This window comes from Amblyomma americanum, chromosome 2 (genome assembly GCF_052857255.1).
Source record: "Amblyomma americanum isolate KBUSLIRL-KWMA chromosome 2, ASM5285725v1, whole genome shotgun sequence".
NCBI lineage: Eukaryota > Metazoa > Arthropoda > Arachnida > Ixodida > Ixodidae > Amblyomma > Amblyomma americanum.
In genome coordinates, this window is record NC_135498.1 from 73,940,754 (window position 1) to 73,964,494 (window position 23,741).

The 23,741-nt window shown below is 48.0% G+C and overlaps 1 protein-coding gene across 1 annotated transcript in view; it reads left to right on the forward strand.

Annotated features, from left to right (window-relative positions):
• LOC144119766 (uncharacterized) overlaps window positions 1-1,736 on the forward strand; it is a 47,088-nt gene extending 45,352 nt beyond the window's left edge. The window contains 2 exon segments of the mRNA XM_077652307.1: window positions 358-1,333; window positions 1,627-1,736. Coding sequence (XP_077508433.1) covers window positions 358-1,333; window positions 1,627-1,628 — 978 coding nt within the window. The 3' untranslated portion in view covers window positions 1,629-1,736.
• The last annotated feature ends 22,005 nt before the right edge of the window (window positions 1,737-23,741 follow it).

Below are 23,741 nucleotides of genomic sequence, written 5' to 3' on the forward strand. Positions count from 1 at the left end.
CGACACATTTATCAAGAAAATTTTGGAAGTGCCATTCGGCGCATTTTCTCATCATCTACGAGAAGTTACCGAGTCAAAACGTTCGAAAAAAATCCTGTGTGCGCCCTGCGCAATAATCTAATCGATTACACAATAGTTCCCATTTCAATTTCATCAGAAGTATCCACAAAAGTATAACATAGTTACTGCACAAAAGTGAATACTAAACAATTAAGTCGCACAATCGCAATGCGCCCTTATAAAGTAAAAAAATGCACACTCTATAGAAATCTGCACCAAGACACAGTAAGTGTAGTTTTTTTTTTAAGTATATCAAATATTTTCCTCGTACGTCTCCTTCTCTGCCTATGTTCGCAGTTCCGTGCCTGCGTCCTCCTCGCTCTGGCCACCAGCGCCTTCGCTGGCTACGTTGCCGGTGGTTACGGCCTCGGCAGCTACGGTGGCTACGGCCTGTCCACTTATGGCCTTTCCCATGGCATCGGCTACTCTGGTCTTGGCCTCGGCTACAGCTACGCCCCAGCTGCCAGCTACGCTGTCGCTGCTCCAGCTGTTGCTCGCACTGTGTCCACCTACCACGCTGCCCCAGCAGTGACTGCCGTCCACGCTGCTCCAGCTGTTGCCACCGTCGCCCACGCTGCCCCAGTTGCCACTTACGCTGCTGCCCCAGCTGTGACCACTGTCACCCACGCCGCCCCAGCTGTTGCCACATACGCTGCTGCCCCAGTCGCTAGGGTCGCCTACGCCGCTGCCCCAGTCGCCCGCGTCTCCTACGCTGCCCCAGTCGCCACCTACGCTGCTGCTCCAGCTGTGACCAAGGTCGCCACTGTCACCCACGCCGCCCCAGCCGTCGCCACCTACGCCGCTGCCCCAGTCGCTAGGGTCGCCTACGCTGCTGCCCCTGTTGCCCGGGTTGCCTATGCTGCTGCTCCAGCTGTTGCCACCTACGCTGCTGCTCCAGCCGTGACCAAGGTCGCCACCACCTACGCCGCTGCCCCAGCTGTTGCCACCGTCGCCCACGCTGCTCCAGCCATCGCCACCTACGCCGCTGCCCCAGTCGCCACCTACGCTGCTGCCCCAGCTGTCACTGCCGTCCACGCCGCCCCAGCTGTTGCCACCACCACCGTCCACCACGCCCCAGCTGTGGCCACCGTTGCCCACGCTGCCCCAGCCGTCGCTGCCTACCACGCCGCCCCAGTCTACGGCTACGGTGTTGGCACCCTCGGCTACGGTGTCGGCCACTACGGTTACGGCCACGGTCTCCTCGGCTACGGCCTGAACTACGGCTATGGTCTTGGCACTCCATACCACTACGGCGGTCTCCTTCGCAAGAAGTGTAAGTTTTGGGCTTGTTCTTTTTTAAGCAAAAGCGAACTGTTAAGCAGAGCAACTCGGCTGAGCTTTTTGCTTCAGGTCGATATCCCTGGTTTCCCTGTCACCAACCAATTGTTAAGTGTGGTAAAAAACATCATATAGAACTAATTATTCTTCGTCGATAGTAGACCGCTAGTACTGAGGCCACTCAATGTTATAAGCAAGACGCTTCATTTCTTTCTTGCATTTGTCATGTACTGTAAGATGGTGACGTGGTGTTGGTTTACTTACTTTTCTTTTGCTTCTTCTTTACAGAAGAACTTATTTCTGTTCATCTGAAACTTCATGGACCCCTAAGAAGAAATTAGGACGACCAGACCTGAACGCTTCTTCGAACCACGTTGAAAACTGGAACTCAAATAAATTATTGAAACATCTTATAAAAAGTGGTTTCTCTCTGCTTACGTCTATCAAGCTTTCATATCAGACTGTGCAATAGACTCACGCCCATTTTTCCATGCTGCTTACTGAAATTTCAGTTGTATTTTCACATGCAGCTGCGATTTAAAAAAGTTGTCAAATTCGCGCTTACAGAAACTACTGCCACGCATTTTAGATAAGCCTAGGACTCCTTTATAACATGCTTACTCATACTCACCTTTTCACGTAAGGATCGTTTTCTTCTGCTTTCAAAATGCGTTGTTGTCGTTTCTACGCATCCGTGAGAAAGTTTACTGCTGGTTCATCTGTTAGAACGGAAACACTTAGGATGTTGCCTGCGAGTAGACTTTGCAAGGTTTTGTTTGGAATTTAGATAAAACGACGAAAACTGGATAAGACGAAGGACGGCAGCAGACGGCAATGGCAGAATACAAAGGCTTCCGTCTGGTGTCTTATGCGGTTTTTCGTCGTTGTAAATTTTCAACATTTGGCCGAAAACTATACCCTCCTAACAGACATACATTAGTGATTCGACATCTAGGAAATATTTACTATGGGTAGCGTAAGCAATTTCCCTCATACCTATATCCTTGAACATCTGGCCAAAATTCTATTATTTGCCTTTCGCGCTCTGTCGCGGTTGAAGCCTACCTGAATAAACAGTATGACAGAGGGCACTTTGTTAAGCGCTGCTCATTTCATGCCAAAACGTAGAATGTTATGAGAAATTTTGGACCACTGTTATATAGCGCAGTTAGACCCTGTGGCGTATGTCACTGCAAAGGGAAATATCGAGTTTTTACGTAAAACTAATCCTAGAGAAAACAGCCCGGATTTTTTTATTGAATGTAGGTTCTAGGCTATCTTCGGTTTGCGTCAAAGGCAGCGCCCTGTTGATGCAGCGCATAACATTTGTTATAAAACAACTTTCACTCTTTTATTTTAAAATCCTGTTAGCCCTTTTGGGCTTTTTAAGGATGGGTAGAAAACACAAAATCAAGAACTCAAAGGAAAAATTTGTTTTACGCACAGCATACAGGTTGGACACAAAATAGAATAAACAAACCTATGATTAACAGAACAAAAGTGCGAACAACATAATTTATGCAGCACATATTTCCAACTTTTTAACAAAATGCCCTGTAGATGTGTTTATAAATAATTTTTGATGCAGATTATTACCGCCGATAATTCGGTTTGGAAGGAAAGGTTTTAGGTTTATGGGTGTTTAACGTCCCAAAGCGACTCAGACTATAAGGAACGCCGTAGTGGAGGGCTCCGGAAATTTCAACCACCTGCGGTTCTTTAATGTGGACTGACATCGCATATTAAACAGGCCTCTTGAATTTCGCCTCCATCGAAGTTCTACAGCCGCGGCCGGGATCGAACCCGCATTTTTCGGGTCAGCAGCAAAGCGCCATAACCACTGAGCCACCGCGGCGGATGTTTAGACGGAAAGAATGCTTAGAAACTAAAGCTTGGGGTGTAGGTAATAACTGAGTTCGGGTGATTAATACGAGGCGGTAGTATTACAAGAGGCCGCAGCACAAGCCAGTACAAGCCTGGCCACCTTTCGTCTTGTGTATAGTGCTCGAAGTTGTGCCTGAGAAAGCAGTGCTGTTACGGATTGGTCGCGTTAGTAGGCAGAAAAAATGAATCTGTCTGCAGGTCTTTAAACTCGTTGCAGTTTATCTCTGAGGTACTGTTGACAAAGATCCAAGATTACACTGGCATATTTGATGGTTGTTCGGATGATAGCTTTCAATCTTCATTTTATCGTCTGAGTTAATTTACTCGAAATTCCTTTTGGAAAGCCAGGTTTGCGCTGTTCCAAACCAAAAATACATTAGATATGCTCACTCCATTCCAAGTTCTTAGCAATTATGATGTCAAGATACTGCAGTTTACTGAGTCAAGTACCGCAGAATATCGTAGTTTGTTCCAAACCCTTTTTTTGCTGTGACGAAACGAGGACGAAGACTCCTGGAATACTTACCCCTCCAGTCGCTTTCAAGTCCACATTTCTTTGACATATATCACTTCTAATTCCGAAATAACTGTGAAATATTGTGATGTACTGTTAAAAACATACTGATATGAAATGCCTATAGACCTTCCGATGCATAGCGAAATCTTGCTTTTTAAGTCTGCCGCGCACTCGAATCGAGAAGTTAGACCTGCCACAGCAAACCAGTGGGGTGTGTTCTTAACAATTAAGAAGCAGACTACGTATACGTTCTCTACGTATATCTACGGATATATTGATTGTTTTGATGAAATACGCCAGTATGCGGAAAAACTGCGTTCATTAACCAGTTCCTGTCAAAAAAGTCCTTGTCCAGAATTTCTAAGCAGCATGTTTCCAGCCGCTTAATTCGAAAGGAACCACGGCTGGGCTTTCCACTACTCGACGCCATGTTCTTCCAAAGAAAGCGAAAAATTCTTCAAAAATGGCATTTGCACAACACGGCCCGTGCATCACCTCCCTGTGCAAAGCGATAAGCCAGTGCGTTCATACGCATGTGTACGTAGCGCTGTACCCGACTCATGTAATGCTATATGCACTGGACAGATACAGACTCTCGGTTTCAACCACCGCTACAATCGTGTTTCTTTATTTCATGTAGAGAAAAAATACAGCCGTTATTATGTTTATGTGATCCCAGCCAGCATGGCCCATTTGGGGCCTCGGAATAGTGTTATTATCGTGCAGGAAAGGAGTGGATTGCGGAAAAGCTATCGGTATTACTGCGTCACCGAGCCCTACTGAAAAGTTTCATATGAGTCGCTTGTATAAAATTATTAGAGTATGGAGTCCATGCGGTGTGGAAGTATATAGACATCCATACGTTTCTTTGTATGCAGTTTATAAAATTTCCATAAAATTTGCGTATAACTTACATAAAATGTGCATGACAACATATGGAGTCCGTAATTCTCCACATGCGCTTCGTTGATGTGCGTATCCACTCCATACTGACTCCATATAGTCCGTGCAGAAATATATGAAATTATGGGACTCGCCTTATGGAAACTTTCCCTGGGGAGGGCAAAAGCGGAGCGACTCGTTGCTTCCTTTGCCCTGATGTACTCGTGGCTAAAGATTAAAGCTGCGTTCGCTGGGTACCGCGCAAAAAAACCCAAAACACTAACTGTTGTTTTAGCTGGGGAGACCGAAGTCGTGGTCTACAGGCTTGGACATCCGCCTCGGCTGCGGATTGTCCAGGACTCTTTTCCCAAGCAACTCACCCTAGAAGAGCCGAGCACCAGGCCGGGGGAAATATTGTACCGATTAAAAAACCGGTGGGTACCCGGTGACACTGGGGATCGAACCCAGCACCTCCCGAATGCGAGACGGACGCTCAACCACAATGCCACACTTCGGTTTAAAAAAGGCCCCAAATGGGCTTCTACCCACGAGACGGATTTATGGTTGCTTGACGGCGGAAATTATCTCTGATCATATAAGATAACTGTGGTCAAGGCACTTTTCCCAAGCATCTCACCCCAGAATAGCCGATCGCCCGGCCGGGGGAATACTTGTACCCATTAAGAAACCGGTGGGTACCCGGCTGCAGTGGGCATTGAACCCAGCCCCTCCCGGTCGCGAGGCGGATGCTCTACGACAAGGCCAAGCTTCGGTTACCCAAGCATATCACCGTAGATGAGCCGAGCACCAGGCCGGGTGAATTTCTTGTACCCATTATTAAAACCGGTGGCACTAGGAATTGAACCCTCCCGAACGTGAGGCGGATGCTCTACCACACGGCCACGCTTCGGTACAACGCCACGCCTCGCTATGCGGGCTGGGGAGGAATAAGAAAAAATCACTCTTGTTTCAGAATTTTTAATGAAGGTCCACGTCTCCTGGCGGCACTGACTTAACATCTGACGTCAAAACTCGCCCTGTAAGGCTACTATGCTAAATAAAGTTTGTTTTAAACTGGCGTTTATTTACGAATATACGTTATATGTTATACGTCTCCATATACGTTATTGATTAGCCGTTTGAGTCCTCCGTTGCGATACTAAGGACGCGACCCGTAACATGCGTTAATCTTGGGCAGAAACACTAAAAACAAGTATTTTAAACTCTCATTGTCATTAATAACAATAAAAGTAAGCAAAAGTGTTTACACGCACAAGCATGGCAGGCATGAGCAGTGTCGAAGATACATATATCTTCGGCGCAATCATCGGATACATTTTGTGCATCTCTATCTGGTATCACTTTGGAAAAATGAAAGTGCCAGACCATCGTTATCCAAAATAGATTTATTGAGTATAGTGTATTTTAACGATACTCGGTACTCAAAAATATTGAGAACCGAAAGAGAACGTTTCTACAGCATGAAAGTAAACAATTTCTAGTCGCGAGTTAAAAAAATATGTATATGGGGCAGCTGAAAACGCGGCTTCTCTAGGTCTTTGCGGAATCCACAAAAACCCCAAAAAGTTTTGCGGTGTTGTTTCATTTGAGCCGCGCGAAGCCGCGCTGACGGCTTCTTCCGCGGCTCCCGCGTGGAGAGCCCTCTTCTCCCTCCTTCTAGGATGCCCGGGTCGCATTGTTTTTCTTTTTTGCTCCTTGTTTGGTGCACTTCAAGCAGGGGGCATCTTCGCCTTTAAGAGAGATGGTCTGGCCTCGCTTCTTTTGCCGGAAAGTGCCTTCACGCAGGAAGAAAGCTTCCATTAACACATCATGGCTTCCCGCCTTAACTACAAGACAGCAGTAAACCATGGAACAGTATTTGTTGTTGCCTTTATCGTCGTCAAATAAGCTCCAGAAATGCAACCGGAAAGCAGTCACAAATCAAATTTTACCGCTGTGAACCGAGCTGGGAGCCGGCTTGAATCAAACACCCTGATAAGAGTTATTTCAATGGCGCTGTTTCACTATCTTGTCAAACTAAATATTGGTCTCCCCTGCAGTTAATATTAAACAGTGCTTTGGCGGTTTTTTTTAAGGATAAGTTTGGACGTAATGACGACCACCGCAATGCGCAAGGCAGATCTGTCTCAGAGTGGAACCCACATCCGCGTGATTCTCCTCTGCTCGCCCTCAATGAGTGATTTGAACGGTCAGTTGGCGTTGTCAATAATGTGCTATGTTCTTGACGCTGCATACTGTTTCTTTTCTTCCATGGCGTCGTTGTGCGTGACAAATTGCGAATTTATTTGTATCTACCTCTCCAGCTTAGACCATGATTGGTCCGGGGCATCTGATAAAATCAAAGTCGTTTATAGCAAGACACAATCGAAGGGCTCTTTCCGACCGGCGGCTTGAGGATATGATGTTGCTAAGGGCTTTTAAGCAAAGGTGACATCGCAAATACAGAAATTAGAAAGACTTTTCTTCTTCCCAGTTTTATACACCGAATGTTGACCTTGAAACTTCAGCTAAACCCACTGCCGGAGAAATAACTTACCGGCTTTTCCAAACAAACGAGGTTGTACATTTCAGTACAGGACAAAGGCAGAGGACAATGCTACATGTAATCAATAAAGAACCGAACAACGCCTTAAAGGTTTTACGATTGTAGTTGAGTATAGTCGCAGACAACTTTGCGGGCAGAACATCACTTTTTAAAAACAAATGATTTTTCTAGTGTACTAAGTATAGGTCCTCATTTTCCTTCACTAGTCTGCCATATTAAATATGGCGTGAGTCATATGCTTAACTAAACTTAATGAAATCTGCGGCGCAGGCGGTGAACCTTAAAAAAATTGCACCCTAATAAAATTTGCCTGGCCGGGCTATTTTAAGCCATTTAAGAATAGTTTTCTATATTGTGCGCATTAAAGGTTATATTCACCGTATTATTCAGAGTAGAATCACAGTAAGATTCTACGCCGTCGTTTGTCCCTCTGTGTATCTGCGTCCTAGCGCTGGTTTTTTATTTATAACCAAGATTCTAATGAACGTGTCAGCTAATCACCGTATTATCGATTTGAATAATGCATCTAAATATTGAAGATAGAGTATCGAGTACCTTTATTGAAAATCAATTCCCTAATGTATGTTTTACAGTATCGAAAATATAAAATTTGAAGATGCTTGAAGATGTATTGAAGGTGCTTTTTTGAAGCACCCTGCCCTGCCCTGAAACATGGGAGGTCTGAAATGACCAAAATTCATGTGGGCACCAACCTTTATGACTCACATCCAGCACCGCTACCTATATATCTGCAGTGTCAGCGTGTCAGTGTCAGAGACCAACAACAGCATCAGCCGGCGCATGTTGCTACATTTCACTCCGATTAGCCGCCGCAGTGGCTGAGTGGTTACGGTGTTGAAACTTGGTTTTCTTTTCGTGTCTAACCTGTGTGTCCTTTGTATGTGATTTTCTTAAATACGCTTCATGAGACGAAACCCAGACACCTCTCGCTTGTTTATGGCCGGCGGCGGCTCCCCTCGGGCGACGGGACTCTGGGAACCCGAGGGAGAGAGCCAAATGTTGAGACCAGCAGAGAGCTCTGGAGGGGCAAGGGAAAAGGGCAGAACGAGCGGGGAGCCCCAACGATAAGCATGTAATTTTTCGAGCTCTTGCTCCCCTCCTAACGAACAGTTTGATTGTTTCTTGTTTCTTTCAATAAACGAAGTTACATAAACGATAACAGCCTACTGTCATTAGAAACGAAAGCTAAATCAGTTAGTTTTCTACAACAAAACTTTGGTGCCGAAACCCGGGAACGGATTAAACGGGGACATCGACCGGACCCAACGACTCAACGTTCCAACGACATCAACATGGATGTTCTTAAGAAAAAAAGGAAGGCCGTCAGAAGCCAAGCTACACGGCTGACTAAAGAAACGGACGACATCCTCGCTGCCGAGGAAGCACCCACCAATGAAAAGGTGAGCGTGCTTCTTGAACGTCTACGATTGGTCAAACAACAGCTCAACGACGTAGATGCGGCAATCGAGCCAAATGTCAAAGATGACGAAGCGGAGGCTGAATTCGAGCAAGTCATCGAGTATGGTGACAAGATTGCTACTTGCATTTGCCGACTAAACCTGAAGAAAGAGCAAACTGAACAAGCCAGCAAAGACAAGGAAATCGATTTCAAGCTACCGTTGGTAGCGCTTCCGCGGCTCAAAGAATCAAATTACCGAAACTAGAACTAACAAAATTCGATGGCAAAAGGAAAAACTGGCAGCCATTCTGGGAACAATTCGAGGTGGCAGTCCACAAAAATACGGAACTTTCTAACATCGACCGCCTGAATTACTTGAAGACGCTGCTGACCGGAGAGGCCGTGACTGCAATTGCCGGACTGCAGGCATCAGGTGATTGCTACAGCGACGCGGTCGACATCTTGCGACAACGATTCGGAAACCCTGAAGCGTTGGTTCAGGATCATATGCAGGACCTAATCGACGTGAAACCGGTGTTCTCTGCAAGGAATGTGCGAGCCTTGAGAGGGCTTTACGATGAGATACAGGTTCACATGCGGGGGCTGAAGGCTCTGGGCATCGAGGACGATGGCTACCAGGCGATGCTCTATCCTGTCCTTCTCCGCGCTCTCCCGAAAGAATTGATCTTGGACTATCATCGTTCACATGCTGAGAACCAAGAGGAAGCGACGCCGGCGGTGGTCGACGATTCAGGTTCAACGACATCGTCGTCGGACAGCTCACAGCTGACGCCACTGCATTCCCTGCTCAGATTCTTCCGCTTCGAGCTAGAAAGCCGCGAGAGGACGCTAGAGGACCGGCCCGACGAAGCACATGGTAAGCCTGCTTCTCACTTTGATGGGCACAAGGCACGAAAGCATCGAGGGCACGCTCGCCCTTCTTCGGCCTCAGCCCTGCACGATGCAGCCATCTGCATGCAATGCGTGTTCTGCGACTCAAAGACACATGAGAGCCAAGAGTGCGAGTCGAAGATGACAGTAAACGAAAGGAAGGCAGTCCTCACAGCGAAAGGCGGATGCTTTCGTTGCACGAAGCATGGACGCCGTTCGAGGCAATGCAAGTTTAAACTCAGTTGCAAGAGATGTAAACGCAGACATGCGACAGCGATGTGCGACCCTACTCTCAACGAAGTCAAGAACGCACGGTCTGCCGAAGAAGGGGTACAGCCAGTAAGCCTGCACGCCTCAGGGGCAGAAAAGGACCCTACTCGCCGCACAGTCCTAATGCCTACCATTACAGCGTTGAACAAAGGGACTAAAGCAAGAAAGATTTCTCGAGTTCTCTTCGATAGCGGCAGTCAGAGAACATTTATAACAGAAGACTGCTCCAGGAAACTTGGGTGCAAATTGCTCGGGACAGAGTTACTGTCGGTGGGAGTATTTGGAGGAGGGCAGACCAGACGCACATTCAGGCGAGTTGAAGTGTGCCTCTTCCGACGAGACGACCCAAAAGCGCAGTACAAAATCGAAGGCCTAGAAACACCTTCCATATGTGAACAGAGTATCCCCTGCCCCAACGAACTGATCGGAGAAACACTTCGAGAGCTGATGCTTCCTTTGGGTGATGATTCGGCTCTTAACGACGACACACCGATTGATGTGCTGATTGGCTCCGATCAGTATTGGGAATGCATCACTGGGAAGGTGAGAAAGCTGCCCAACAAACTGACTGCCATCGAGACGGTATTTGGATGGGCAGTTCAGGGCCAAGTCCTGTCCAAATGTCAAGGGACAATTTGCACACATACTATTGTCATGAGAACGACCGTGGCTGATCGAGAAACCACTCCGATTCTAAAGAGGCTCTGGGAGTTGGAAAACACTGGTGCGTCAGACACATCGACCGAAAATTCAGACTCCCAAGCCCTGGAGGTTTTCTCTAAAAATATCAAGAAGATCCACGATCGCTACGAAGTAAAGCTTCCTTGGAAAGACGAAGTGGAAATGTCTGACAACCGCGGATTAGCGGAGAATCATCTTCGGTATTTAACGAAGCGGTTAAGCAGGAACCCGAGTCTCATGAGAGATTATGACTCCGAAATGCGGCGCTTAACTTACGAAGGCATAGCAGAGAGGGCAACAGACACACTTTGCGGCGACTCTCAGCGAGTGTACTACATGCCCCATCATCCCGTACTGCGGCAAAGCAGCACGACTACCAAACTGAGGATAGTTTTCGATGCCTCATCACACAGTGCTCAGGCTAAATCCCTGAACGAAAACCTCGAGTGTGGTCCGAATTTAAATCCTGACCTCGTTCGGCTCCTGCTGAACTTTCGGCGACATAAAGTCGCGCTCGTCGCTGATGTCGAAAAGGCATTTCTTCAAATAAGTGTAGCGCCAGAGGACCGCGATGCGCTAAGGTTTCTGTGGTTCGCCGAGAGCCCTGTAGAAGGCAGGCCATTTCCAGAGATCAAAGACTTCAGAATGACCAGAATACCCTTCGGAACCACATCGAGCCTGTTTCTCCTGGCAGCAACGCTTCAGCACCACCTTGAAACAATGAAGGATGAATTTCCAGCAACGACAGATGTATTGAAAAGCTGCATTTATGTGGATGATCTGCTTTGCAGCGCACAGGACGATGAGGAAGGAGCGAAGATATACGACGAGGCAAGTCGCATCTTTCGGGCTGCTTCAATGCGCCTGCAAAAGTGGGGTTCTAACAGCACAGAGATGAACGAACTGTTTTGTCAGGAGATCCCCGATAAAATGCCCCTTGGACAACCGGCTAATTTGCTGAAAGTGCTAGGTTTAAGTTGGAAACCAAGGGAAGACCAACTGACATTTTTTCCCGAGTCTGTCATTGAATTTTCAAAGGCGCAAAAGAATACCAAGCGATTTGTCCTACAAACGACCGCGCGGCTCTACGACCTCCTAGGAATTCTATCGCCGTATACAGTGAGAGCGAAAGAGCTGTTTCAGGAGATTTGGAAGGAAAACATCGCAAGGGATCAGCCACTTCCAGACCATCTCCTAAGGCAGTGGATCAAGTGGTGCGAAGAATTCCGTTCGCTACATGAGGTCACCATCCCAAGAAGGTATGAAGCCAACGCCAAAGGGCACCCACAGAGTCGAACTTTGCACGTGTTCGCAGATGCCAGCCCGAAGGCTTACGGCGCCGTGGTCTACCTCTGTACCGAGAATTCTACAGGAGAAAGAACTTCCGCCTTCATGCTAGCCAAATGTCGTGTAGCCCCCTTGAAAGCGGTCACCTTGGCAAGGCTAGAACTACTGGCAGCCTTACTCGCGTCAAGACTCTACCAGTTCGTGAGGTCGAATCTTGATATGAAGTTTGACAAGGTTTTCCTCTGGACCGATTCTATGATCACACTGAGCTGGATTCGAGGAAACGCAGCACGCTGGAAGGAATTTGTGAGGAACCGCGTCGCGGAAATCCAACAAAACAGCGAGACCGCGACGTGGCGATTTTGCCCCCGGGAAATCGAATCCGGCTGACCTCATGACCAGGGGATTGACAAACACTCAACTGAAAACCAGCGAGCTATGGTGGAACGGGCCGCAGTGGATAACAGGTCGAGCTGACGTATGGCCGGTTGAATCACAACCAGGCGACTTCACGGCTGAAGAACTGGAGAAGAAAAGGGAGGTCGGTGTCTTAAATTCCACCAGCGATAAAGAAGATGAGTTGCTGGATCTGGAAGATTTTAGCTCTGCATCTAGAGTGAACCGAGTAACAGCTTGGATTTTCCGGTTCGTGCGAAATCTGCGATCTTCTGACAGGATCTCGGGCCCTTTGACTGCTGCAGAAATCGATCATGCGAAAGGATTTTGGGTGAGAAGGGTTCAGAAGTCGGCATTTTCTGCGGAACTGGAAAGCACAAAGAAATGCAGCCGCATCCCAAACGACTCCGCCTTGAAAGAATTCGCCCTGTGGAAAGATGAAAACGGCCTACTGAGGATAAAAGAGCGAATCTGCTCCACAGAGACGACACTCGACGAACGACACCCGATTGTGCTCCCCAAGAAGCATCGCTACACATCGCTGCTGGTGCACCAAGCACATCGACAGCTGCTTCACGCAGGTGCAAGAGACACACTTGTGCTATTACGAGACATGTACTGGATTGTGCGGGGGCGTCAGCTTGTGAAAAGTGTTGTGAGATCGTGTGTGGTATGTAAGCGGCACAGTGCCTCGCACTTCGACGCAGCAACAGGGCTCCTTCCACCTGACCGGACGTCCCAAGCGGACCCGTTTCAGGTCGTCGGCCTCGACTTTGCCGGTCCCCTTCTGGTGAGGGAGAACAGTCGGACCATGAAATCGTACATCGTGCTGTTTACATGTGCTGTGACACGGGCGGTGCATCTTGAGCTTGTGGCAGACATGAGCACAGAGAGATTCTTACAGGCATTCCGTCGTTTTGTGTCGCGCAGAGGCTTGTGCCGAACCATTTACACTGACAACGCTCTTTCGTTCAAACGAGCCTCAAAAGATATGGGCATTTTGTGGAAGCTCCTGCGGCACCCTGAAACTCAGAACCATTTTGCCAACTCCGGCATAGAATGGAAATTTATAGCGGAGCGCGCACCGTGGTAGGGCGGATTCTACGAGAGGCTGGTCCGTAGCGTGAAAAGCGCGCTGAGAAAAACGGTCGGACGTCAGTGCCTAGACAACATTGATCTGTCAACAATCCTGGCTGAGGTTGAGGCAGTAATAAATTCTAGGCCCCTCACGTACACATATGAGGACCCTAAAGACGGTGCGCCGCTCACACCGTCCAGTTTCCTGACGGGAAGACGCTTGACGGCTCTGCCTTCGCCTGAAACACGAGCCATCGAGGCGTCCGCCGCTTCGCTCCGGGCGCTCTGGAAGAAGCGAGGGCGAATGCTGAATCTTTTCTGGCAGACATGGCGGCGAGAATACTTGGGGCAGCTACGCTCGGCCTTTGCCTCTAAACAACCCAAAGCCGTGACTCCCTGAGTCGGAGAGGTTGTCTTGGTTCGAGAGAATCAACCGCGACTGCTCTGGAGAACAGGAGTTATCGCTGCCGTGTTTCCTGAGCGAGACGGCAAGGTTCGTTCTTGTGAGGTCAGGATGCCGTAGGGGAAGAATTTGCGACGCCCTGTTCAGTCATTGTACCCATTAGAGTTTGCAGAAACGTAGAATGAGCAAGGTCATTCGGCGGGGCAGTGTTGAAACTTCGTTTTCTTTTCGTGTTTAACCTGTGTGTCCTTTGTATGTGATTTTCTTAAATACGCATCATGAGACGAAACCCAGACATCTCTCGCTTGTTTATGGCCGGCGGCGGCTCCCCTCGGGCGACGGGACTCTGGGAACCCGAGGGAGAGAGCCAAAGGTTGAGACCAGCAGAGAGCTCTGGAGGGGCAAGGGAAAAGGGCAGAACGAGCGGGGAGCCCCAACGATGAGCATGTAATTTTTCGAGCTCTTGCTCCCCTCCTAACGAACAGTTTGATTGTTTCTTGTTTCTTGCAATAAACGAAGTTACATAAACGATAACAGTCTACTGTCATTAGAAACGAAAGCTAAATCAGTTTTCTACAACATACGGCGCTCGGCTGCTGGCGCGAAAAACGCGGGTTCGATCCCGGCCGCGGCGGTCGAATTTCGATGGAGGCAAAATTCTAGAGGCAGGTGCGCTGTGCGATATCAGTGCACGTTAAAGAACCCCAGGTGCTCGAAATTTCCGGACCCCTTCACTACGGCATCTCTCAGAGCCTGAGTCGCTTTGGGACGCTAACCCCCATAAAACGAACCATTTCACTCGGTACTTAGATGAGAGTTCACTAGATCGGTTACATTCTATACTCAAAGAGTGGCGCAATACCTTTCAGCTGGCAACTCACTGTTCGTGGTCAGGGCCTTCATCATCGGTCTTGCCTGGAGTTAATTCGACCTTAAAACCTATTTTCATTTATATAACCATCCCTCTTGTTTCTTCATATAACCATTTCATTTTCCTTCCTCTGAAAAGCGCACAGGGACGAAATATGAATGGTATGTACGCCGCTGTTACAGAAATGTGCCACCACCGCAGCACAACAACCCCTCGAGCTAAACTGGTTTGGTTTACGGGGGTTTAATGTCCCAAAACGACTCAGGCTATGAGAGAAGCCGTAGTGAAGGGCTCCGGAAATTTCGACCACCTGGGGTTCTTTAACGTGCACTGACATCGCACAGTACACGGGCCTCTAGAATTTCGCCTCCATCGAAATTCGACCGCCAGGGCCGGGATCGAACCCGTGTCTTTCGGGCCAGTAGACGAGCGTCATAACCACTCAGCCACCGCGACGGCTCCCTCACTCTAAACTGATGATGATGTTGATGATGTCCTCAGGCTTAAGGCGCATACCCACGGCGGGGAATTGGAGCTAAGTATCGTTGTCTTCATCAACTTCTCTTCGGGCAACGCGAAAAGATCAGCTTCGCTGGCCACCGCATTAGAGTAGTACGCCATCGCCGTGACCGAACGCTCGTTATGCATGCTATGCTTTCGCATCCACAGCACGTTAGTAGTCTGAAGTGGCCTGTGCAATCTTTTTATGCGTTTCATATTGCAATCACTCAGTTCAGCCTTTGGGCGCGGCCGGGCAGCCACCAAACCACGTGACGTGACGTCACGACAGCCGGAGGAAAAGCTGGGCCCCAACTCGCGCGGTCGCGCCCGGCCGCAGCCACCACCTGACTCCCGCTCTTCCCGCTAGGGGCGCTGCGCTATGATTGACGTCACGGCATATGTATAAAAGAGCTGCGCTCCCTCGCCGGGACAGTCTTATACCCCTGTCACACGGGCATTTCGAGGGCCCTCGAACCGATAGTCTATCGACTCAAAGGCGATCGAGCGCTGCTACACGGGCAGTTTCAATGGCGATCGAGTCAATAGCCTATCGAGTCAACGGAGCAGCACGGAACTCCATCGAGATATGCAACGCATTTTTGGGTTAACCAAGCTAAGCCTGGCCATTTTTTTGTTTTAACAATTGCTGGTATACAACCATACAAGGCAGCATTTTTGATTTTGCAGTCATATAAACACGGCCGTCGCAGCTGGCACCTCATCTCTGGTCCTCGTGCTCACCAGCCAAAAACCACAACCCATCAGCCACCGCGCGCTGGTACCCAAGAGGCAAGCGTAGCTTTGCAGTGGCATTAGTATTAGTTTCAAGAAAGGTTACGTTATGGCGAATCTTTTGGAATGAGCGCTCTCTTGCTTCCTGTTTTTCAGCTGCTCTTTTTTTAGCTTTTCGCGCATGCCCAGTTTGCCGAAGCATATGGGTTATGTTTTGGAGCACCCGTAGTTTGCAGACTCTACAGCTTTGAACGTGTTTGGATGGCAGCCACGTTTCGCCGACACATCGCATGCCGGTGCAGATTGCCGTTTAGCACTAAACCTTATCATCCCATGCACTAAGTCAGTCGTACTTCATGAGTACGGTTTATTACATGCAGGCGCACGTAAGCACAGCAATCCAGATTGCTTCAGAAATGTTAGTCAAAGTCCCGGCTCGTCAGCACCTACGCCATATTTCATAACGTTTGATTCCATTGCCCTAAAATAATTTTATCTTCAAGGCACTTCATTGCTTTCTTTTTTGAGATGAAGACTCTTCTGATGAAGACTGAAAAGACTGTTCCATAAAAAAGTCACGAACACAATGACTACCACTGTGCTGTTTATGCTTAAGCAAAAGATGTTTGTTATGAGTAATCCATAACAATAAATAAAAGTAACATTTCAACAACACGCTCCTATTTTTTCTACACGTGGTAGCCAAGGAACAAAGTCAGCGTTTAAATTCGCTCTAGAGTTTTTCAATCCAGACGAGGCAGGAAGCCTTGCTTACCCGGTGACCTCCTTCTAAATGCAACGCATGCTTTCTTTATCGCCCTTTTCTTTTTTTCTTTAATGGACGCACACGTGTATTGCAACGAAGGCACACCGACCAAGGTGGAAGCTGGAGAAACACAGGATGACCGTCCTATTTACTTATAAAGCACGTACCATTTGCACATGTCTCGAGGCAGCGAATTTTTATATTGCGGCGCTGGTGCCTTGTTCAGGGCAGTACAGCGGCAAGCATGGGACTTCGTCGGCAGAACTGAGGAATTCTAAGCGAGGCTACGTGATTAACGGTACCGTTCGAGCAAGGTCGCGCAGCCCTCCGATCTGTTTGCGGACACATTCAGGGAAAAGAAATTGATTGAGCCTGCGCCTTGAGTTTTCTCTTTTTCAACTTGCAGCCCTCATTGAGGAAAAAGAACGAATAGGGGATGGATATATCGTGAGGAGATTATTCAAGTGTCCAACTTGTGGAAGTGAGCGGCACTAATAAAATTTCTTTCTCTGGGTTAAGGCAATGAGCCATAATGGCAGTTGTGCAGCAAGAGAGGTTTTAGTGGATGCTCTTTTGGAGTCAGTCCACCACAAGAAGCAATTTCTTAAAGGTTCAGGAAGTAAACGTGCCGCGTTTTTGGGGTCTAGCAAATGTGAACACGCTTCCATATTTATCCAGCCGTTTTTGTACACGATGACGTGTTTTACTCCGTGTTAAACAATAACCATAAAGTTTCAAGTTATTTCGAACTTGTGAATTTGATAACATTCTCCAACACAGCTTCAAAGCCCTTTCTCAATTCTTAAGAGGGCAATATTAAATCTCTTGCATTGCAATTCTATTAAAACATTTGAACGTCGAGGCGCATCGTGTCCGGTGCAATGGACTTAGTACACCACCAATAATATTGTGACGCAGACGACGACGAACTGTGCAGTGGCGCGGGCAGGAGCGCTTGCGCTAGGCCGGCAGCCATTAACTCATCTCATTGCCATCGTTCATCGTGTCTCTCTTTTTGGCTGGCCGCCACGTAACATTTGGTGGAGCTTGCGGGGTATCATCGACATCCTGGTCCAGGGAGCTTCGGCGTCCTGCGTCAGCCGTGGTCGTCAGCCGTGGGTTCTTGGCCTGCGTCGCTCGGTTGTGCCTCAGCCTTTCAGACCCGAACCGACCTCACCGTTGTTCCCCCCCCCCCCACCCCTTCCCCCACCCAGACCACTCAACACGACGAACTGAACCCGACGCAAGGACCTGACCTATCGATCCCACCGACCCGAGACGCCGCTTACATCTGAAGACACCGTTCCCCTGTCCAGGCCGTTCGGCGCTTCTTGGGGCCTCGACCGTCGGCTTTTGGCGACCTGCGGCCCAGAAGCTTCAAGACCAGGAATTATTCAGCCATCTCATGCATCGTGGCGGCCAGCGCCTCACCCCTTTCTCGTTCCTGTCCAACCATCTTCTTAAGCCCGTAACCACTTCATGCGTCTCTTTGTCCCCGATCCGGACGATCGCTCGGTGGCCCCGGGTAGTGTGACGAAGATGACGACGAACTGTGCAGTGGCGCGGGCAGGAGCGCTCGCGCTAGGCCAGCTGCCATTAAATCATCTCGTTGCCATCAATCATCGTGTCTCTCTCTTTTGCTGGCCGCCACGTAACCATATATTAAGCTCAATAAAAACCTTCCAGACATTTGTCCCCTCTTCCACCGCAAATGATTGAAAACAATTTCGTTTGCCTGAGTAGTCTATTTAATCCTTTACACATACTACAACTCTAACCAGGACCATTTTAGGCGGCGGACCAAAAAGCACATGCGCACCCATTCTTGTAGTTTAAAGGTTGTTATGCAGTTCTTTGGAAAGGAGTCTGTACCTGTGCACTTCATTAGGGTTATTTTTAATGCGATAGTGTTCAAATCCCTGTTACTCAGAAAATCCGGCGTCGGCGCCTTTGCCAGCGTCGGCGTAGTTGGTGTTAGGAGCGAAAAATCACGAGCATGATTCTTGCATGTGGTGGCAGGAGGCAGCTGGGCCACCTAGGTCACGTGACCTTGCGCCGTAATGACAACCTGCTCACTCTAGCAAGAGCGAGTTAAATTAATGCCTGGCGACTTGAGAAGAGCAACCTGGGTCGCACAACGCCCACCGCTGGGATGACCTGCCATTTCAGGGCAGTAGCGCGTCGCTTAACCGCTTGACCACACCGCCAGGAGGGGTGTTGTGACTGCCAGGGATCTATGAATGTACAATAGAGAATAGCCTCCTGAATACATGGGAATTAACGCACTATGATATCGCGTCATAACCTTAAGGCGGGAATTTTAATGTCTCCTCCAATTCCTTGATCAGGCGCTGCGTGGGCTTTTACTGGGTGCATGCCATGTGGAGGGTGGAGGTAGGTGGGTAGGTGTGGAGTGGCGCTTCTTGAGGGTTGGTGCGTGCACGGCATCTCTAGTGGGTGTAGGCGGGCGGGGGCACATTGGGAAGGTGGGTGGTGCTTCTGGAGGGTGGTGCTTCACTTTTCGCGGCAACACAGAAACGCAGGAATTTTTGCATTGCGACACTGGTATTACTTTCGTAGTAAATTTAAATGGAGATTTTACGTCTGGCAACGCCGATGATCAGCGCCAGTTGGTCTACATTGTAATGTTTGAATTGGTGCATTTGCTTAGTATGCCGCTGCTACACATGGGCGCCTCACGATTGTGTTTCTGCTTAGGAAAGGTTGCAGTCAGAGCTTTATGATGCGCGAAATGCCCTGGCATGTTGAGCGTATAATAGTGTGCAGAGTGTTGGCGGGAAACATACAAAGAGCTTTCGTCCTATCGCCGACCTGCCGCATGTTTGTGGCTCTATCCTCCGACATACGTGCACCGTTCAGTGCGCGGCGTTCGCCTCAGCTGATGTGCCACGTCCTCGCTGACGGCTTTATCAAAAGTGTGTTGGCTGGTACTCCGCAGCATGCCCCGCCTTCTTGTCCTTTCATTTCGTGGTGTGTCAAGGCATTCGGTGGTTGCCCGCCCCCCCCCCCTCCCCCGCTCCATATACGATGACGATGATGTTGGCACGAGCCACACTAAGGATATTTACTAAAGCTCGGCCAATCTACACGCCGCGCAAGCCAATGTAAACGAGTGGAGGGTGGTGATAAATCTATGATTAAGAAAGAGATGCATTAATCTTTGAGTATTAACCAACAGCGTGGTATACTGATCGCCGTCATCTTCGGGAAGCGACGACAACCTGATCATTTTAACATGGTGCAATAATATGAAACGGATTTAGGAAAATATTACCTAAAATATTTTTGCGTTGCGTCAGAGCAAATAAATGAGGCAGCCTTTTTTTTCTCCAGACGCGAAGCGCTCCCTTTATCGCCCGCTCAGAGGATGCGCGCAGTAGATGTAGGCGATCGTGATTAACTTTTTTTTGCAAAGTATTGTTCGTTGGATGTAAAGCCCGAAGATGGAGTTCCTGAAGATGGAGTTCCTGATGAAGGGCGAAGCGCCTTTTGTGTCACGACCGCGATGGAAGCTATCATTCCTCCGTGGACACGACTAGAGGAACTCTGTTCCATCTTTCAGCGAAATCACCCTTCCGCGGCATATGCTATTCTTGACGGCTGTTTCGGATGTTTCACGAGGCAACCCGCGAAATCGCCGATCGAATCCTCGCCGTGCATGTGCAAACGTGGAAGAGGTCACTGTCAGCGTAAAAGGCTTCGGATTGACGCACTTGGCTACCTAGATGGATATGTATGCAACAAAAAAGAGTTATTCGTGATTCGTGGGATACTTAGCCTAAACCATACTGAACGACCAGCAGCGTTTATCTGCCCCAAATGGACACTTTCAGTCGTGTAGGCGATCTTATCTTCTTAAAATCTACGCTGGCACTGTCTCCGGTGCACGGGTGCACCGACACCTCACTGCCGCCGTCCAGCGGACGGCAATATGCAGGGGACTTCTGAAGCGGCTGCCATCTCGAGAGCAGCGTCTTCCGATAGAAAATTTCGAAGCGCGTTTGAAACGGGCCAGCCTTGTTTTTCGGCTGCAATTCTAGACCACCGAAAAATAAGTGTTCAATGCGTATTTTTCACACTACACTAAGCGCAGAAGAAATGCGTTCGTATGGGTGGGCACAGCTGCACTTTTTGCTACATTCCAAAAGAAAAAAACTGCACTGGCCACACTGCTGCAGCTAATTAAATATAATTGCAATTCACTGTAAATACAAATACACCTTCTTCGGCGTCGCCATTAACCCAAACACATTCCACCATTCATGATCGGTGTCAGTGCCATCAGGAATCATCTCTACCATATTCGAAGGCTGTTACGGAACCAGGGTACGCCTTAGGGACTGAAATGCTATGCCTTAACCTCGTCCGCCCCATGCACGAGGCTGGTTTGTGCTGCAGGTATCGCTGCATACAATGCAAGCTTCCGGTAAATTTCCATTCTATGAAGTTCCCCGTCCATAGCATAGAATAGAACTAGCCAAACTCTCACTACATTGCTAGGTAGTAACAAGAATAGAAGCAACAGCGAATGAACAATTTAACGGTCGCGTCAAGAAAAATGAAAGAAAGAAGAGAAGAAGAAAGAAAGAAAGGCTATGAATGGTTAAGAACGTGTCCGCAGTATTCTCGGCGTCCACGAATCGTATACGATTTATACTCGCGCAAGGTTTTCCGGCTGTAGTTGCGTCCGCGCTGTTCTTCTTTTGTCCATGCCATTTTGGTTAGCATTTTCGCGCATTGGGCGCGTAATACCCGCACATAAAGTAAACGCTGTATAGGACGCCAGCGTATCGCTTCTTTCTCCTCTGTCTGACGTCTCACTTCTGTGCTATTCTCTCTTTTCTTTTTGCAGAATTAAGAATCTTTCGATGTCCTCCGAGAGAGACACAACAGCGCTTCAGCAACACGGCGCATTTCTCCTCGCAGGTTGCAGCGCGCGGATATTTTTACACGCCGCCGTTGTGCGAGAGTTTGGAATTCACTCCTAGACATCTGTTTATGCCATCATTTGCGCGGATTGGAACCGCAGCTACATCGGCAAAACTGGAATTTATAAGAAGCGCTTCCAACAACATGCTCGTGATTTGCAGGATGGAAATACTCGCAATAACGCCTTGGCAGAGCACGCAGTCACGCATGATTGCAAAATCGGTTGGGGAAAGGCAAGAACCGTCTAAAAAGAAAAACTGAAAACATCACAGCTTCATCTCAAATCTTTCGTGGTACAGACAACGCCACACGCGCTTAATGGCAACGAGGGTGATTTTAACTCGATTTAAGCGCGATTCTTGCGGTGATTACTGTAGCTTTTAATAAAGGAAATTTTTGGTGTGATTCCAGTGTGAGCAAGGCCCCCGTTCAGGGCGCCGAAATGGCAACAAATTTTATTTTACAGGTCGGCGTCTCTGTTTTTTGAAATGTATGCCCCGGCCAGACGGGACTCCGTCATACTCTCTACCGTCTTGTATTGTATTGCATTGTAGCGCAGGAAGTGAAGCGAAGGGGGTTCCGAAATTCACTTGTCTCTTTATTGTGCAACTGTTTTCAAAGCACAGTCAAGATACCCATCATCTCTGCAGCTTTAGCGTAGTGTATGGAAAATATTCCGTCCATTCTTTTCTCAGTCTTGTGGTGTATTTGTATAGAGCACACTGATAAGCGATCGTTAACGTTAAAGCTTTTCCCAAATTATGCCAGTCTTGTCGCCAGCATAAAAACAACTAAGTGGAATCACGAGTTCAATTTCTTTTCCAGGCGACGACTAAGCACGTGTAATTGATGCACACATCACTTTATTTCTCACTTGTTACAAGAATTTTATGCCTTTAGCACGGCTACTTATCAGAGACCACAAACGCATAATATATATTAAAACCGCGATACTGAGGGATGATATTGAATTCTTAAGCACATCCGTGACACGCAGCGATAGATCACTGGAGGAAAACTCGCTCAAAGGCAATGCACGTAACATTCGGGCTCTTTAGGAAGGCCTAGATCAGCCTTCACTCAAACAAGAAAAACGCGAATATGCGGACTCTGCGCAAAAAAAAAAAAAATAGCGGCACATGTGTTTCTTTGCCGGTCCCCCCCCCCCCCCCCCCTCGCCAGGAAATTTTTATTCTGGTTGAATGCGTAGCTATGTAGAAGGAACGCCCACTATGAAGGTCCAGTGAGGGTCCTGAGGATTCAGAAGCTCTTCCTCCTCCGCCCTCTTCACAGCAAGGAAAAAGCAAGTTAACAGGCATTCCTTGATAACTACCCATAGGTAGGGGAAATGAGCCTGATAATAACTTTAGTGACTGTGAGCACGGTAATCACGTAGGATACGCAAATAACGAGAGAAAGAGAATGCCGCTTCGTCCTTGGGCGCATTCATTGCCATTTGTTGTAAGGAAAGAGGACCGACCAAGAAAGCAAAGCACCTTGCCATTTGCCTAATTATTCCGAGGGGCCCTCCAAAGGCATCGGCGACCAGCAACCCGCGGGATGCCAATTCGGACCAGAGGCCAACGAATATTCTAGTAAAACTTATTGTTTCAGAAATTCGTATTTCCCACGAACGGTCCGAGATTGGTACTCGCTATCTCCAGACACAGTGGAAAGTCGGTCGGCCGAGTCATTCTGCGCCGCGCTAAAGAAAAAACATATATATGAAAATCTTTTACTGGAAACTTGTAATGTGTAACCTGTTTTGTTTATTTATTTGTTGTCATTTTTCCTGTCACAGCGATGGTATACAAGTACCACTCATGTGCCTCCATTTTTTTTTCATTTTTGCATGCGCAAACTATGCTGAAAAATGTCTTGCAATGCTTTTTATGCTGTGTTCTGTTTGGTTGTATCTGTATTTCTCACTCCTGCCTAAGGCCTTAAATGAAGGCTGGCAGTATCATAGAAATAAATAAACAAATAAATTTCGCATCATTAAAACTCTGTGTATAAAACAGTGCCACAAAGCTCTTTCTCGCTCACTCTCACAGGGGCAAAGACATACAATATGTACCATATCGAACTTCATATGACTCTTCGAAATGAAGGAATAACCACTAAGTCAAGTTTCATGCGAGAATTAGTTAAACTTTGTGAACTTTTATGGACTAAACGAATCATTCAAAAAGGGGCCGCGAACCTCAATTTAGGATCAAACTCATCGGTCTAGTTTATTTTCGCCTTCACTTGTAGATCCGAACATTGCCTCTGGCGTAATGCATTCGCATATAAAGGGTAAAATGTAA